This window comes from Staurois parvus, unplaced genomic scaffold (genome assembly GCF_062004578.1).
Source record: "Staurois parvus isolate SC_StPar_1 unplaced genomic scaffold, SC_StPar_1.0 ptg001051l, whole genome shotgun sequence".
NCBI lineage: Eukaryota > Metazoa > Chordata > Amphibia > Anura > Ranidae > Staurois > Staurois parvus.
Window position 1 is genome coordinate 386,336 of NW_028318847.1, and position 17,031 is coordinate 403,366.

A 17,031-nucleotide genomic window follows, 5' to 3' on the forward strand; every position below is an offset into this window, starting at 1 on the left:
AATTACTTTGCTATAAGCAAGCATTTACCTGAATGACATTGATTCATTCAGGGTTTGTTTTTTTTTTGTGCTTAGCTGTGATTTGGCCACAGCTAATCACATGACATGTGACCATTCACAGCTAGACACTAGTATACAATGGATGGCATGAATGAAGCCATCCATTGTATACAACTGTCCTGTGACCTGCTGTGATTGGTCACAGCAGGTCACATGGTACCGGCAACGGGGGCCGGTACTCAGATCTGTCATCGGCCGTGTCCAAGGTACATGGCGGGTGACAGATCGCGCCGCTGCGCGGCTCTGCAAGTGTGCGAACTGCGCATGTGCGGGAGGACGCCATATGGCAGTTCAACCATAGAAAAAAAAAAAGTTATAATCCTATACCCACAGTTGATCCAGAGGAAGGCAAAAAAAACCCAGCAAAGCATGATCCAATTTGCTCCTGCTGGGAAAAAAATTCCTTCCTGATCCCCCGAGAGGCTATTCCCTGGATCAACTTTACCTATAAATGTTAGTATCCAGTTATATTCTGTGTATCGAAGAAACAATCCAGGCCTTTTTTGAAGCAATCCACTGAGCTGGCCAGAACCAACTCTTGAGGGAGTCTATTCCACATTTTCACAGCTCTCACTGTGAAGAAACCTTTCTGTGTTTGGAGATTAAATTTCTTTTCCTCCAGATGTAAAGAGTGCCCCCTTGTCCTCTGTGATGACCTCAGGGTGAATAGCTCTACACTGAGTTCACTATAGGAACCACTGATGTATTTATACATGTTGATCATATCCCCCCTTAATCTCCTCTTCTCAAGAGAGAAAAAATTCAGTTCCTCAAATCTTTCCTCATAGCTGATCTCCTCCATGCCTCGTATCAGTTTGGTTGCTCTTCTCTGTACTTTCTCCAGTTCCCCAATGTTTTTTTTGTGAATTGGTGTCCAAAACTGAACTGCATATTCCAGATGAGGTGTTACTAATGATTTGTACAGGGGTAATATGATATCTCTCTCTCTGGAGTCTATTATGTTCTTATAATAACCATAATCATAAGCAGATATTAGGTGCCAAATTCTCCACATTCTTACTATTTGCTCCTTGGAATATTTTATAGCCACTTCAGATGATGGCAACTGTTTGTAGGTATAAAACAATTTCTGTCTCTTTTATATAAATTTTAGCATATATTTTTCTGTGCATATTGTTAAGTCATATTGTTGAGCCAAAAAATGTATCTTCTCCTGACCACATTCACCAGAAAATTTAATTCCATATCTATTCTCATTGGTCTCCTCTAGCAATTCTTTCAATGATGTTTAATTCCTGTTTCATACAATTATCACGTCATCTATAAGGCGCTTATATAATACCAATTCTTTTCTTCTTTTTCCATATATTTCCTCAGTTTCTAATTTTGATATGAATAAGATTGCTACACTGGAAGCATACTTGGCTCCAACTGTGATTCCTTTTGTTTGCAGGTAATGCTTTTATTATACCAGAAATAATTGTTTTTCATTGCTAATTCTAAGCACTCTACAAAGAAGTCCCTTTGTTCTAGTTTGAGGCCTGATTTATGTTCTAAACTTAGTCTCGCTGCCTCCACCCCATCCTGACAACTGATGACTTTTACTGATGTATAAGTACATGTAAGAGAAGGTATGAGAAAACAGAAAGTAGATAAATAAGGTGAAAAAGGAAGATAGGAAGATTAGCGGCTATAAAAGGTTCTTATATGAGGTAGTGATGCTAGAGGCAATAAGCAAAAGATTTGTAAATGAATGGTTAACAGTAATATAGGGGATGAGATGTAGCAGTGTCTATATCACTCCCTGAAGATGGAGGATGAAACACATAGGGACAGTGCTATGAACACTGGCGTCATCTCGTACGGAAACCGCGCTCACACAGAATAGTGAGTGTAGCTACACTGGCGTCATCTCATACGGAAACCGCGCTCACACAGAATAGTGAGTGTAGCTATGTGGTAAGCCACAGAGGTATAGGCAGACATAATTAGATGCTGGGATATAGCATCAAATGATGTGAGTGCAAAGAATTTTATGTTTTCAATGAATATTTTAATAAAAGGATTTTTCATTCTATTTTGTCATTTCTGTATTTCCCTGTACTGTTTGGAAAGGAGTTGAATAGGAGTGAGAGCATATTGAAGAGATCAGTGGAGACAATACCTTGGGGGATAGAAAGTGCTGTCTGACCCATTTGTATGCAGAGGGGTCAGAGTATCTGGTGAGGACTCTTGAAGCTGGATGGGTTTTGCACAGAAGATGATAAGCACTTTCCTGGTGGCACAGATGGTTGACTAAATGCTTATAAGATGAGAAGTGGAATGATTTAGTTTACACAATGGCACTCAAGCATTGCATTTATGGAAGCACAGAGAACTTTTATTTTACGAATGACACTTTGTACCATTAACCAGTTGCAGACTCTGGAAGTATTAGACACGCCCATGCAAATGTCATTGTTGTACACAGGGTGTGTGTAACACATCCAGTCCTTCTCCCCTGTCCCAGTACTTGGCAATTCAGCTCTGTTTAATCAAAGCAGCACTGCTGAGTGCACAGAAACTTCTGACAACTGGAGCTGTCTAACTAAAGCAGTATGGCAATCTTTATCAACAAAATTACTCAAAAGAAACATTGTTTCATTTTATAACTGTTTATTCATCTACAGGTCAAATAGATTAACTTTCATCTGCAGATGAGGTCAGTTAACCCCTTCACGCCTAAGAGTAAAACAAATCTAAATGCCTAAGCACAATTTTGCAACATGAACATGTGGTAGTAAAACTGTACATATCATCGCAACTACTTTGTACATTGAGGTGAATTACACTGCATTTTTTATCAGGACAAATTGGGCTTTCATTTGGTGGTAAATGGTAATGGATATCTCCTGATTTTATTTTATTATCAAAGGAAAACTGGCCCAAAATAGTAAAAAAAAATCTTTTTTTTTATTTAGTTGTGTGTTTCTTGTTACTACCATAACCTACTACCAAAGAACAACCCAAAATAAATTCTCCAGTACAGCCCAGAAACAATTGTGTGCATTTTGTTTTTTGTCTTTTTTTTTTTTTTTTTTTACCTAAAACACACTGACATTGTCACTAACTGACACCAATTTTTTTTCATCCTGACTTTTGACCTTGACCTTTGACCCTGACCTTGACCCAAACAATAACCCTGGCACTGAACTAGATCAAACCTTGATCTAGGTATTTTTTCTTTATTTTTTAATATTTATTTATCTTTATTTTATTTTTTATACAAAAATGTTTTTTCCCTCTATGCCAGGAGTTCGAGAGATACAATGTATCTCTCTTCTCCATTCATAGAGGGGGAAAAAAACAAGGGGGCAGGGCTGCACAGTGACTTATCAGAGACTATCACAGCGATCATGTGACCTGGAATCCGGATTCCCGGGTCCCAATCGTTATAACGGCTCTCAGTGACACTGTGGTCTTTGTGCTGGGAGCGTGCAGTGCAAAGACAGGTACGCAAATATGCTTCCCCATGGAAAAAAGCCCAGTTCCGTGAGCCCGCATATTTCTGTGAAGTCGGCATCAAGGGGTTAAAGCAACCTGACAAGTAAAAGAAAATAGTTTTTTTTTTTAAATTAAAAGCAAATTTGTCTTTATTAGATTTTGTATCAAATTAAACAATACATAGCAAGAAAATAATAAGAACATCGACAATGGAATGGACAAAAAAACAACAACATAGGTATCAGTATGATCCATGGGGATGAAGGAAGATAAATCCAAACATAAATACAAGGGGGGCATCCCCAGACATTTTTTTTTAATTAAATGTTCCTCTGTTTAACCCCTTGTTAAACCTTAGTTAATGATAATCAGCCCTAATGCACAGTTGCTAAGTGGTTAGCACTTCCGCCTGGCAGTACTAGTATTACTAGGAATGATCCTAGGGTCATTGGTTCGAATCCCAACCACGGCACCACCTGCCTGGAGTTTGAATGTTCTCCCTGTGCCTGCGTGAGTTTCCTCCCATACTCCAAAGACATGCTGAGAGGTAAATTGGCTCCTGTCTACATTGGCCCTAGTATGTGTATGTGAGCATATGTAGTGCAAATTACATGTATGCTTTTGTTCATACCTACAGTCATGGCCAAAAATACTGGCACCCCTGCATTTCTGTCAGATAATGCACCACTTTGCCCAGAAAATTACAAATGTTTAGGCATTCTTATGTTTATTTCTTTTGTTTGTATTGGTATGACACAAAAAGTGGAGAAACAAAAAGCCAAATCTGACACATTCCACAAAACCTCCCCAAAATGTACTGGACAAAATTATTGGCATCCTCAATTTAATATTTGGAAGCACACTCCTTGGAAAAAAATAACTGAAATCAATCTCTTCCTGTAACCATCAATGAGTTTCTTACACCTGTACTGGAATTTTGGACCGCTCTTCTTTTGCCAACTGCTCCAGGTCTCTCAGATTGGAGGGGTTTCTTTTCCCAACTCCTGTTTTGAGATCTCTCTACAGGTGCTCTATGGGATTGAGATCTGGACTCATTGCCAGCCAGTTCAGTACTCTCCATTGCTTTGTCTTAAACGATTTCTGGGTGCTATTTGACGTGTGCTTTGGGTAATTGTCCTGCTGTAAGACCCATGACCTCTGATGGACACTGGGCCCTACATTGCACCCCAGAATTCTTTGGTAATCTTCAGATTTCATAATGCAATGCACAGGGTCAAGACATCCAGTGCCTGAAGCAGCAAAGCAACCCAAAAACATCAGTGAACCTCCACCATGTTTGACTGTAGGGACTGTATTCTTTTCTTTAAATGTCTCATTTATTTTTCTTAAAACAGTAGAATGATGGGCTTTACAAAACAACTGTAATTTTGTTTTGTCTGGACACAGCACATTCTTCCAAAAGGATTTTGGCTTCCTCAGGTATGTTTTGGCAAACTCCTGCCTGAAGGTCAGTTTGAATTTGTCTGGAAGTTGATGGAGGCTCTTTTTCCACCATTTGAACAATCCTTCCTTGCAATCATTGATCAATTTTTCTCTTTCGTCCACGTCCAGGGAAATTAGTTACAGTGCCATGGGCTGTAAACTTCTTGACAATGTTGCGCACAGTGGACACAGGAACATTAAGATCTCTGGAAATGGACTTGTAACCGTGAGATTGTCCATGCTTTTCCACAATTTTTGTTCTCAAATCCTCAGACAATTCTCTTCTCCATGCTCCATTTGGTACACAGAGATACACAACTTCTGGATGAAGTGGTGTGAGGGACCGCCGAGCGGCACCACTAGCACTCCACTGGTCAGGCGCGCCCAGAGCGTGGAGTCTAAGCCCCAGGGTACTTGTTCACCAGAGCCCCTGATGGTGGGGATGGACTTGGAGTACCCCGGGACCAGGTCGCCACTACTGAGCACACCTGTCAGTGGTAGGGGTGTTCCCCAGGGGCTCCAACCAGGGAGAGCCAGATGTGAGGAGGTCGGGTAACCCCGATGGGATGGATGGATGACTGAGCAAGTGCGAAGTCAGACGGGCCGAGTTGGTAACGGAGAGGACGGTATGGTACAAGGGAGCGGGCAGAGAATCGTCGGGTCACACGCCAGGTCGGCAACAGTAGGTCAGAACTAATGAGGGGCATTCAGAACGAGAGGTCAGGCAAAGCAAAGGTCTGTGCAGGAGAAATCAGCAGGTCAAAAGCAATCCGGGTCAATAACTTACTTAGGCACAGGTTCAGAATCACAGGATACAGGTAAGACCAGAAGGCACTGAATGACAGCTCAGGGACATTTAAATATCCCGCCCTGCACTGCCTTTGGTGCCCAGCGGGCGGCCGCGGCTTCTACTGCGCATGCGCGAACTCGAATGCCGCGGCCGGCCCGGACCTAGTGCCCGTGTCCCTGCACAGGGCAGTGCACTGCGCCTGCGCCTGCGCCAGGACCATCGCGGCGGGGATCGAGGGTATCCCTGACAAGTGGTGTATTATCTGACAGAAATGCAGGGGTTCCAATATTTTTGGCCATGACTGTATATATACAGTGCTCAGCATAAATGAGTACACCCCAACAGATTTGGCAGAAAGCCTTTACTTTCCTCAATCAATGCTGGCCATTGATTGCAAACAAGATTTGTTAATTTAAATAAACAAATATAAATACCTGAAATAAATAAATAAATAATAAAATAAATTAATTTGCATACACAAAATGGAAATGCATTAAGGTAAAAATGTTTAGGCTTTAGAACCACTTTAAACCTTGACCTTTTGAGCATTGCGAAAGTCCCAGGCAGTTTTATTTGGGATGAATCGTATCAGGCACATTCCTCTCAGGGTGCAGTTCTTCTGTGCATGTTGAAAATGATGGGTGTCAGTCACATTGCTTTAAGACTGTAAAATATTTTATTGCACATGTGCATTGAGAACTGGGAGAAAGGATGGAAGGAGTACAGAATACATGTACGTTCTACAGTCCTTCGCATCATGCATTTTTTTCTCACTTTCTGGGTTCCTCTCTCACAGGGTCATACAGGCTCCTGAGGGTCAAATGCACCTCAGCATTAGAATTTAAGGCAGGACAGCACAGAAAATTTCCTGTGTTACTTTTAAACTGGTCACTCAACACCTTTATATTGGGAGGTCTGTTTCTTCTAGATACAAGAGCACTCAGTGGCAACCAGTAGCTTGAAGGGTTTCTAAGGCCTAAGGACTAGACAGATGTCACAAATGCATCCTTTTAGGGCAAAAACCCTAGAGGAAAAAAGTAGTTGTGATGATATGTACGGCTTTGAAAACACATGTCAAAGTTGCAAAATTGTGCTTAGGTGTTAAGATTTGTTTTACCCTTAAGCGTGAAGGGGTTATTTGAACAAACTAAAGTTAGAAGCTGATTGGCTACCATACACAATTACACCAACTTTTGAACTCTCCAGTTTTAGTAAATCAACTCCTTTGTGTGTTTGTACATAATGTGCAAGGCTGTATGTATGATTGTGTACTTACCTCATAAGGATCTATTTTCTTAGAGATGGACTTTTAGGTCCCATTCTCCATAATATCATTCATCCACCACCATAGCGTCTCTCCTTTCCCTCCTTTCTCCATACTGACGCTTTTCTGCTCCCCTTCCCCTTTCCTTATAGCAGTGCTCATTTCTTCCACCTTCTTTCATAATAGTGTCTCTTTACTCTCTTCCCAATCCAAAGGATCACTCCTCTCCTCCTCTTCCCTTCTTTATAGCAGTAATCATCTTCACCTCTCCTCTAGTATAGTGACACTTATCACCCCCGTCCCAATTCTCCATTTTGTTGACCCTTTTCTCTGCCTAGCCTGGTCATATTGACACTTCTCTCATCTGCCTTCCCTCTCCACAGTGGTGGTTTTTCACCTTCCCTCTCTATTATGACACTCATTTTCTTCACTATTCCTCGCCATAATAACTCTTCCTCGCTCCATAGTGACACTCTTCTTCTCCCCCTCATCTTTCTGAATCAGTGCTCCTCTCTTCCACCTCCTCTCTCTATAGTGTGTCCTCTCTCTCCCCTATTTATAGTGCCACTCCACCCCTTCCCCTCTTTATAGCATTGCTCATCTACTTCACCTCTCCTCTACCATAGTGACGCTTATATCCCCTTCCACCCTTCACTTTTTTGTTATTCCTGTTCACTTTATAGCAGGGGTAGACAACCTTTGAGAGGTGGATATTCAGCTGAACAACATGAAAGATATCAAAGATCACCAGGGTTCGGCAGCCTTATTTTTAAAGAAATAAATTAACTAGCAAGGCCTAACTTAATAGTAAGGAAAATGTCGAAAAATATAATAAAATTAATGCTCCTGTAAAAAATATAAAATTATCCTACCTTAAAAGTGTACAGTGTCAGTCAGTAGAGCAGTGGACAGTGTCAGTAGAGCAGAGGACAGTGTCATTAGGGCAGTGGAAGGTGTCATTTTTTTTTTATTATTTTTAAATTATTTTTTACAATTTAAATTTTTATACACTATTATTTTTTTTAGGAGCTCTGTTGGAGGCTTTATGATGAGGATTGGTATAGCCGGCACTCGTCTTCCCAAATAATAAACTATATTTAGCGAGTAAAATGTGCATATAAAATGGCTTATGCGTTTCAGCAATAAGTCTTACTCATAGCCATGCTCTGCGAAGGAGGCTGGGGGGAAGGCCGGTACCAGGAGTGGCAGGGATCAGCAAAGACAGGATGCCTCCTTGATCTACCTGTCACCTGTCCATGGTCAACAGGTAGATCGCAATCGATGGGCCCCCGCTTTATAGTGATACTCCTCTATCACCTGTCTCCACAGTGACGTGTATTGTTTCCCCATTGACATAATTATGAATATTTAGCCAATTCAAACTTATTCTCCTTGAAACTGACAGGCCATGGTTCTGCCTAAAGGATTTTGAACATGTGGGCACACCTGATTGTTATTAGTTGATGACATTGTTAGCCAAATCACTTTCCAAAATATCTTAACATTATTGGCAACAGAATTTTGTGATTATGAAAACTGACACTGTCTCTGTAAATGCAATCACACTGTCTCTGGGTCTTGTTATATGGCACATCTCTGTATCTGGTAACATGACACTGATCATTGTTCAGGGGAAATGAGCCATGTAATATGGGACTTGGAATTATAACTTAGAAATATTTATTTCTGGGTCTAGATTAAATTGTAAATTGGCATAAAGTTTACGTTTGTAATGCTTTGATAGTGCAATGTACAAACATTATAGTGTCATATCCTACAGCATAACCCACTCAATAAGGTACATAATATTCTATTCTATAATGACTCTTAATGCACTCTTACAAAAAGTCTGTGTAACAGGTGACTTCAATCGTGAAGGTAGTAAGACACAATGGAGCAGAACATTGTTTCCTATGAAGTGGGTCCTGGCAAAGGGCCAGCAGTATTCCAGCCAAGAGGGCCCCGATTTAATGCTTGCCCAGGGTCTAACTTTCTATGGAACCAACCCCGTCTTAATTAATTGAGTCTTTTGTCTTTTATAGTCCACATGTATTGATGGAATTTCAGTTTTCCTTGATTATACATTTTTTGGAATTTTTCACATGGCCTTTTTGCAGTTAAAAAAAACCTTCATGGAACTATTATCTAGTACTTTACAGAAGTACTTTATACAAATTACTCTTTTCAGAAATATCATTAAAAAAAGATCTGGGAAGTGAAACCAAACTCCAGCCTTTTTTTGTGTGATGTTGTAGATTACCTTGCTTCTTGATCCAATGTTGTTCAAAATGGGTAAAAATGCTTTAAAACAAATCTAGAAACAAACCTCATTAACATTGACCAGAACCAGCAAGGAAGGATATAGATGATCAACTGAACAATTCATTTCTTGGAATTGTCCCCACCCTGTTTCAAGTGAGCCGCACTTTACAGAGAAACTAATAAAGCCATGAAGTAAACAACCTTCTTTTTCTTCAGTAACAATTGGTTGCAAGGACATTCTGTCACTAGAATGCCATTCAATGCAGCAATTTGGTACATTCTATTATGTGCATCTTCCTTCCTCCAGCTATACTGAAACAAGAAAGTCATAGTTGCAATACACTTTAATTTCTGTGTTACAGAGGCTTCTTTTCAGTACCTTAATTTCAGAAGAGACTAAAAGTGACAAATTGGACTGGACCTCGTCTTCTATTTTCTGAAATATTGCCAATGATCTGCCAAGAAAGGGCAGCATGAAAATAAAGTGGGTGTCAATGAGAGGAACCTGCAGACAATAGGAATCAGGGTGTAAGGTTAAGACTTTAACTCTGCTGCCTAAAGAATATTGCCATCTCATGGTCTGAAAATCTTTACTTGCTTTGCTATCAATATCCTCTCATAGCATTAGCATTTTCCATGCACATTTACAGTATAATTTGTTTAATAGACTTTCTAAATTACTTTTCTAATAGTTTTTTTTTTTATAAATGATGTGCTTATTTTTCAAACTTCATAGTTAAGTATGCAATGGATGAATGTGTTCTTGCTCAAGAAGCTAGACTGGACAAATCAAGTTGTTCATCTCTTGTATGTGAATAGATCAATAGCTTCAACTCTTCCTTGCAATGTGCATAAATACCTCTTATTTTGCAAACCATGAATTAATTAAAAAGAAAAAAAAACTGAATTCAGTTTTTAATGAAAATTCGGATTAGAGTCCAAGTTTAGCTAAAAAATAAATATAAAAAGAAAATCAGCGCAAGTGACATTACTTGCCTTTAGCAGGATCCCTTGTGCTGCTATGTCCTCATTTAGATGAAATCTTCCTCCTCTGATGGCACGGCGGGGGTTAATATAGTTATTGGGGGGTTGCCATAGGCTTTCGTCAGGAAAGCCAGACTATGCCCTCCTTTTCCACCCTGCATCTCCATTCATAGAAGCCGTATTATAGCTTCTTTGTATGAAATAGGATCCAAGAATGGAGGACAGGCAGATGATTGATAGCTCTGCTTCCTCCACTCAGAGATCCTGTTTCATTCATAGTGATAGTACGGGTTGGGCTACAGCGGAGGATTTCATTTGTGCTGATTTTTTAAAATTTAGCTACACTAGGCTTCACATACTTGGTTAATTCAAACTTAGTATATTATGAAAAAAAAATAATAAGTAGGAAGTTTTTCACTTATCCCATAAAATTTATCATGGCCTACCTTCCCTGAGGTGTAGGCAAATGAAATTTTTTATATGTCTGAATATACTGGTTACTCAAACATAGTTTTTGTATTTTTCATCATATCGTCTGTTCAAATTGTGAAAAAATGTTGTAGGTTTGCTTTAAGGCATGCCTAATTTTATTTTTTGTTATTTATTGATATTGATGGGGAAGAACTTTTCATATTTTGTTTTATGGCCTTATGTCTTGGTTTAGTCTGAATCAGAAATACAATACTAACATAATAGGGGTATGACAGAAATAAAAATAAGCCTACCACTGAGCCCATTTTAGCAATAACAGGCTTTCAGATTCCTTAAGACACAAGATATGAATGATAAATTAATGATGGGCGTTTGTTTACACCTAGCACAAACCTATAAGGATGTGTAAAAACAAGGAAAATTGGTATAGCACTGCCTCTTAACCAAAGCTGTGAGAGTTATAGCTATATGTGAACTGTGTTAGTGCATGAAAAAAAAAAATTACTGTGGGTGCTACAATACACGTCCCCCACTCCTATCCCTCTTATATTGAACTGTATTGTTGCTGTATTGTCTCCTGTTATATTGTAAAGTGCTGAGCAAACTGTTGGCGCTATATAAATCCTGAATAATAATAATAAATAACAAATCAAATAATGTACAAAACACCAATATCCCTTAACAAAGGGTATGAGTACTACAATACAGCTCCCCCACTCGGCTTATCTAAAGAGTGTTTTGAAAGCTTAAGGAAATATTAGCACATATCAAGTGGGGGAGGTGTATTGTGTGATAGATATTTTGGGCCTACAATAAGTTTTAATATTATTGTGAACTTCTGATAGGGGTCTCAATTCCTGTACCATATTTACCATCTGTTGCATCACCTCAACACCCCCCCTTAGGTTTCCTGTAGAGATTTATAACAGTAAGGCCATCTGGATGAATAAGCCCTGGAGTCGTCATTACCTCCTAGGAAGTATTGTCATAGACTTTCCTGTGGGAACTGGGTTTTCAAAGGAGGTATGCTTCCTGGACATTGGCCCATCCTAAATTCCATCTGATGAACCAATGTTGGCCAATGTCTTTCAAAATCACAGAGCCCCCCCTTTGAACAGGAATGGCAACCTATTGAAGGGTGGGACTACCTGGAAGGGAGGGGGGAGGGAGTATAAAGTTCTGCCTCTATGTCTCTTTGTCCCTTCAGGAGCCCAGACCTTAGAACATCAGGATGTCTGTGTAATGTATCGGCATTGCTCTATTTCTTTTCTATAACTTTCTTTCCTATAGTCATCTCTCTATACTGATAATATACTGTATGTTATACTGTACTATCAATTATTTTTTTTGTAATATCATATCTTTTGTTTGATTCGATTAGTAACTACTTTTCTTTGCTGTGTAAATAAATTAGATCTTTATTTTTTGCCCAGTTGTTATCCTTTGCTATTAACATTATTGGTAATAGCCACATGAGGATTGGCTAAATTCATGTATAGACAAAAGGTTGTAATCACTTATTACATTTATAATCTTAGATAGAACCAAGTAAACAAGTGTGGTAGCAAAACTGCCAAAACAATTGTAGAGCCCACCGCATTTATATTTTTTCACGCACGTATTGCTATAACTTACACGACTTTGATTAAGAGGCAGGGCTATACCAATTTTCATTGTTTCAGATTCTCCAGTCATCAAAGATGTAGTACATACAATCAGTGGTGTATTTAGTTTATGTGCTGCCCTAGGCAACACTAAAATGGGGGGCCCCCCTAGTCACCAGCAACCCCCCACTCACCACAGCTCATCACTGCAATCCCCCCTTCCCCCACCACGCCCACCTGCCGCCACCACCACCGACCAACACACATCCCCCACTACCACCCCCGGCCGTAACCACCCGATTCATTGACTAACCTTAACATCTGCATTGAAAAAAGCAGCCAGTCATCCCCGCACCCTCCAGCAGCATGCAGCCTCCTCCGGATCTCATGGCAGGGCTGACCAGGTCCCCATCCCTGCCATTTGTGTCCCTTTTTCCGGGGGGCATTGCCATCCCCCTGAAAATTGCCGCCCTAAGCAAACACCTTTTTTGCCTCGTGGTAAATACGCTGCTGCATAAAATACTGTACATTGTAACATTTGTTCTCCTATGTCTTTCTGCACAATAGCTATGCGGATGAGAGATCTGTTACCATACAGAGCTGTGGTCCCCCTAAAGAATCATGTAGCACTTCTTTGTGTCAGTTTAAATAAGAAGCTTCAGCAAGTAATAAAATTATGGAATTGAATAGAAAAAAATGTGGTATCAGCAGGGCTTTTTTTCTCAGAGGAAAGGTGGTGGAACTCCCCCACCCAAACCTGGCCACGCCCCCATCAAACCCTAGGACCACCCCTTTAGAGAACAGGAATGCAAGTAAAATTTGGGAGGGGCTATAAAAGTAAATGTATGGAATTAACACCGCCCCCCCCCCCACATTAGTAAGAATAGCGAGTAACACTGCCCCCCCCCACATTAGCAAGAAAAGCGAGAAAAATTGTATCGCCGCTCCTTACCTGATGCTGACGATCCGCGCTATGGTAGGATCGACGAGCAGAGGGCGTGATGACGTCAGCGCGCACCGCCGGGTGTACTAAGATACACCTTTCCTATGGGGGTGGCCGCGCGCCCCCGATGTTTACACGCTGGCGGTAGAGGGGGGGGGGTGAAGCGTGCATGTCCCCGCTCACCGGCTGTGAGCAGCGGCAGTGACAGGTGCCGGGCACGCGCAAGCATGACATAAACAAGCCGCGTCCGGCACCTGTCACTTTCGCTGCTCTGCATAGCTCGTCAGCTCTGCAGAGGCAGTCGGTGAGCGGGGACAAGAAGAAAAAGGTGGCGGAACGCAGTACCGCCGCGTTCCGGCAGAAAGAAAGCCCTGGGTATCAGTACTAATTTCATTTCTTTATCATTCATGAAGGGCACAAGAAATCTATGATGTTCCTAGACAACTCACTTATACTGTCGCCTTCAGGAGACAGCAGTACAATCCAGTTGTCTGAGAATTTATACTGTATAATTCCCATGTACGTCGATGAACTTCAATAAAAAGTTTTTAGGGTTAGTACAAAAATCATATTATTATTAACTTTTTGGCCCTCTGTTAAGTGAAATATGTTTGACTATACACACTGAAGAATAAAATAAGGAAGTAAACCACCATGTGGCTCAGCCTGCTGCCATTGGGCTGAACAGTGTTAGATAAAGCAGAATTGCTTAGATACTGTCCTTTGTGGGAAAGCAAGAACATGCTTAACTTCAGCCAAATCTTCTTTTTAATTTTTAATTACAAAAAAATGTTGGAAACTCTCTCAAGATTTTGTTATCATCTGTATTCTCAATGGGGAGATTTCCCCTCACATTCTCTTATTGTGAGACAAGATAAGAAATAAGAGGAAGGGGTGTATATGAAAGAAAGGTACAAACAGCAAAAATTTGATCAAGGTTCTAATCCAGGTCCTGGAGTGTTTACCCATGACTTCCTGTCTCTGTGACATTCTGTCATCAACTTGGGAAACCACTGGAAAAGTAAAGGGAACTGACATAGTGATAAAAAGTAGTCAGAGGTTCTGTGTCTAATCCACTTCAACCAAAAAGGAAAAAATATTTTCTTGGAGTATGGCTTTAACAGCTTCTTCTTGGATTTCTCAGCTGTCAAATGCCCCCCACTCCCTCAAAAAACGTTCACATTTACATGTGGGTTTGTCTCTATTCCATAATAATGCACCTAATAAGGTTATTTGCAGAGAAAATCCATAGTCCAATGTGATTTATTATCCAAATAACTCCGCACATCAGTACTTTGTTTTGAAGTTGGAAAATTCCACATTTGCTATCTGCCTTTCATTTGAGAAAACAGCCTTGTCAATCCGGGACATTGGGCTACCAACTTTCTGTAGCCAATTTTTCCTGAAAGAAGGAAATTATTTCAAATTAGTGCAATAGAATGTGCTTTTCAAATAATATACGAATTCACATATTTATACAACTTGTTTCCTATATTTCCCATATCTAATACCAATTTACACACATTTAAACACTTCCTTAAGCATATATCTGTATATATGCTTTCCAACAATATGGCTTGAATCAACTGTTACATTGACATTCTGTAGGTTTGTATAAGCTAGTCATTTACAAATTTGGGTAGTATACTAGCAGCAGTACTATACACCATGTGCTTAATTTACTAATGTATTGATCATGTGTTTACAATTCATATTATTATTATACAGGAATTATATAGCACCAACAGTTTTCGCAGCGCTTTACAATATAAAGGGGGACAGTACAATTACAATATAGTTCAATACAGAAGGAATATGGGGGCCCTGCTTGTGGAGTTTACAATCTAAAGGGACTAAGTGAACTTAACTGAATTTACTATGTGCTTGCAATCTATGTGGGTTCTACAGTGTATATACACATAATTTGCCAAAAAGTATGGTTTGCTGTGGAATAACACTTCAACATCTGAGCAAACAACAGCTAAACCATGGCCTGTCTAAAATAAAAATATGATTTTCACCGCTTTTGGGTATCAAATGCTGTTACCATAGTTAAATGCACATACTATGTATGAATACAATTGTGCATGGTTATCATTAAAAAGAGACTTAAAAACTCTATTTTTTTTAAAGTCTTACTAAGCCATACACAGAAGGGCCTTGTACCACAAAGGCACAGATTTTTGTGCACATGGACAGAACTTTAGCAAATGTACAAGATTTTATATGGTGATGCTTAGCTTAGAGATTCTATTGATAAATACTAGTACCTGTGCTACCTTGTTTTCCTACAATAGCATAGTGCATGGGGTTTATGTGACATGTCATTTAGCTTGGTACATGGACATTGCTTTTCAAAGCAGTCACATTGTCTTTTTAGTTTGTTTTAATTTATAATGGTGACATATTTAGGGCCAGATTTAGACCTTGGGGGGCCAGGGGCACTTCATATTTGGAGGGCACCTTATACACAGAGTTGTTTTACATTCTCAATGTGCATGAGACAACATCATTCTGAGGTCACGCGTACACACACGTGTGGTTCTCTTGAGCCGCCAAAATTTGTTTTTAAAAACGATATAATACACCAGTCCAGAGTAAAAACCTTTACAAATGATGGCTGGCAAAATATTACTTCCCAAGATACATTTAATAAAAGAAAATATTTTTTATCATACATTTTATATTATGTTATTATTATTTTGCTATATTTTTTATATTTTTTTTTTTATATTTTTGTATAGAAGAGGTCCCTTCTGTCAGGGGGGCCCAGGGCAGTTGTCCCTTTAAAAATCCAGCCCTTTGTGTATTACGTATGCACCTAATGGCAAAAGAAAGCAAAAAAAGCAGCATTTTAGCATATTTAACTTGCACAGCAAACTAGGACTTACATATGCATTAAACATATATTTATTTCCTCTAACTTAGGTTTGAGGATCTCGCTATGGATATGGCCATCTGCACACGTGTATGGGTCCCTTATTAGGTGACTGCCCCTGTCTAGCTGACTCTGGGCGCACACCAATTCTTCTTGGATAGTGTAACGGAAGCAACCCCAGACTGCGCTTGGGTACTTCCGTTAGACTTATGCTTCCCTGTCCGAACACTGACAACAGACACCACAGCAGACCATACAACACTAGATGACACCAATCTTGAAGTAATACAGAAGGTAGACTACTTTATTTCAACACAGATACAAGATATATACACTCAAGTGACAGTCCCCCCTCCCTGCATAATGACACAGGTCGGGGCAATCTACATTTTGTAACAAGAGACATACAGGTATTCAAATTTCACACCATCAGCCAGTCCCATCAGGAGGAAGGGCTGCTGGAGACACCCCCCCCCCCCACTAAGCTAATACACGTAAACACATACATCCCATAATAGTTTGCTCCCAAGCAAGACAAACAATAGAACAATGGGATGCAGCCACACATCACCAAACAATCCACAACCCCCACCCCACCTGTCGGGGACTATGGGTCTGCGCATGCGCAGATTGCCTAGGTGCACCAATATGCAGGCACTAGGACCTGGGCGTCTGCGGCGGCAATTGCATGCAAGCACACGCCTGGCACCAATGACGGTGCAGGGCGCACTATTTAAACTGGCTAGGAGGTGATCATGTTGCCGCAAGGTCTAGTTCCTGTACCTGTGTTTCTGAAGTGCGTTTTCCTGTTGCCGATCCTGCTTGTCCTGATTTGTGTTGACCTTCTCCTGCTCTGACCCCCGGCTCATCCCTGACTATTCCTCTGCCTGTCGTTACTATTACTATTGGACCTCCCGTTGCTGAACC

At 40.3% G+C, this 17,031-nt stretch overlaps 1 protein-coding gene across 2 annotated transcripts in view; it reads right to left on the minus strand.

Annotated features, from left to right (window-relative positions):
* Nucleotides 1-13,976: 13,976 nt before the first annotated feature.
* Nucleotides 13,977-17,031, minus strand: part of LOC149440802 (acylphosphatase-2-like) — a 67,529-nt gene continuing 64,474 nt past the window's right edge. For both annotated transcript variants that reach the window (XM_089658023.1, XM_089658021.1), the window contains one exon: nt 13,977-14,628. In XM_089658023.1, the coding sequence (XP_089514149.1) occupies nt 14,514-14,628 (115 nt within the window). In that variant the 3' untranslated portion in view covers nt 13,977-14,513. The remainder of the gene's footprint in view (nt 14,629-17,031) is intronic.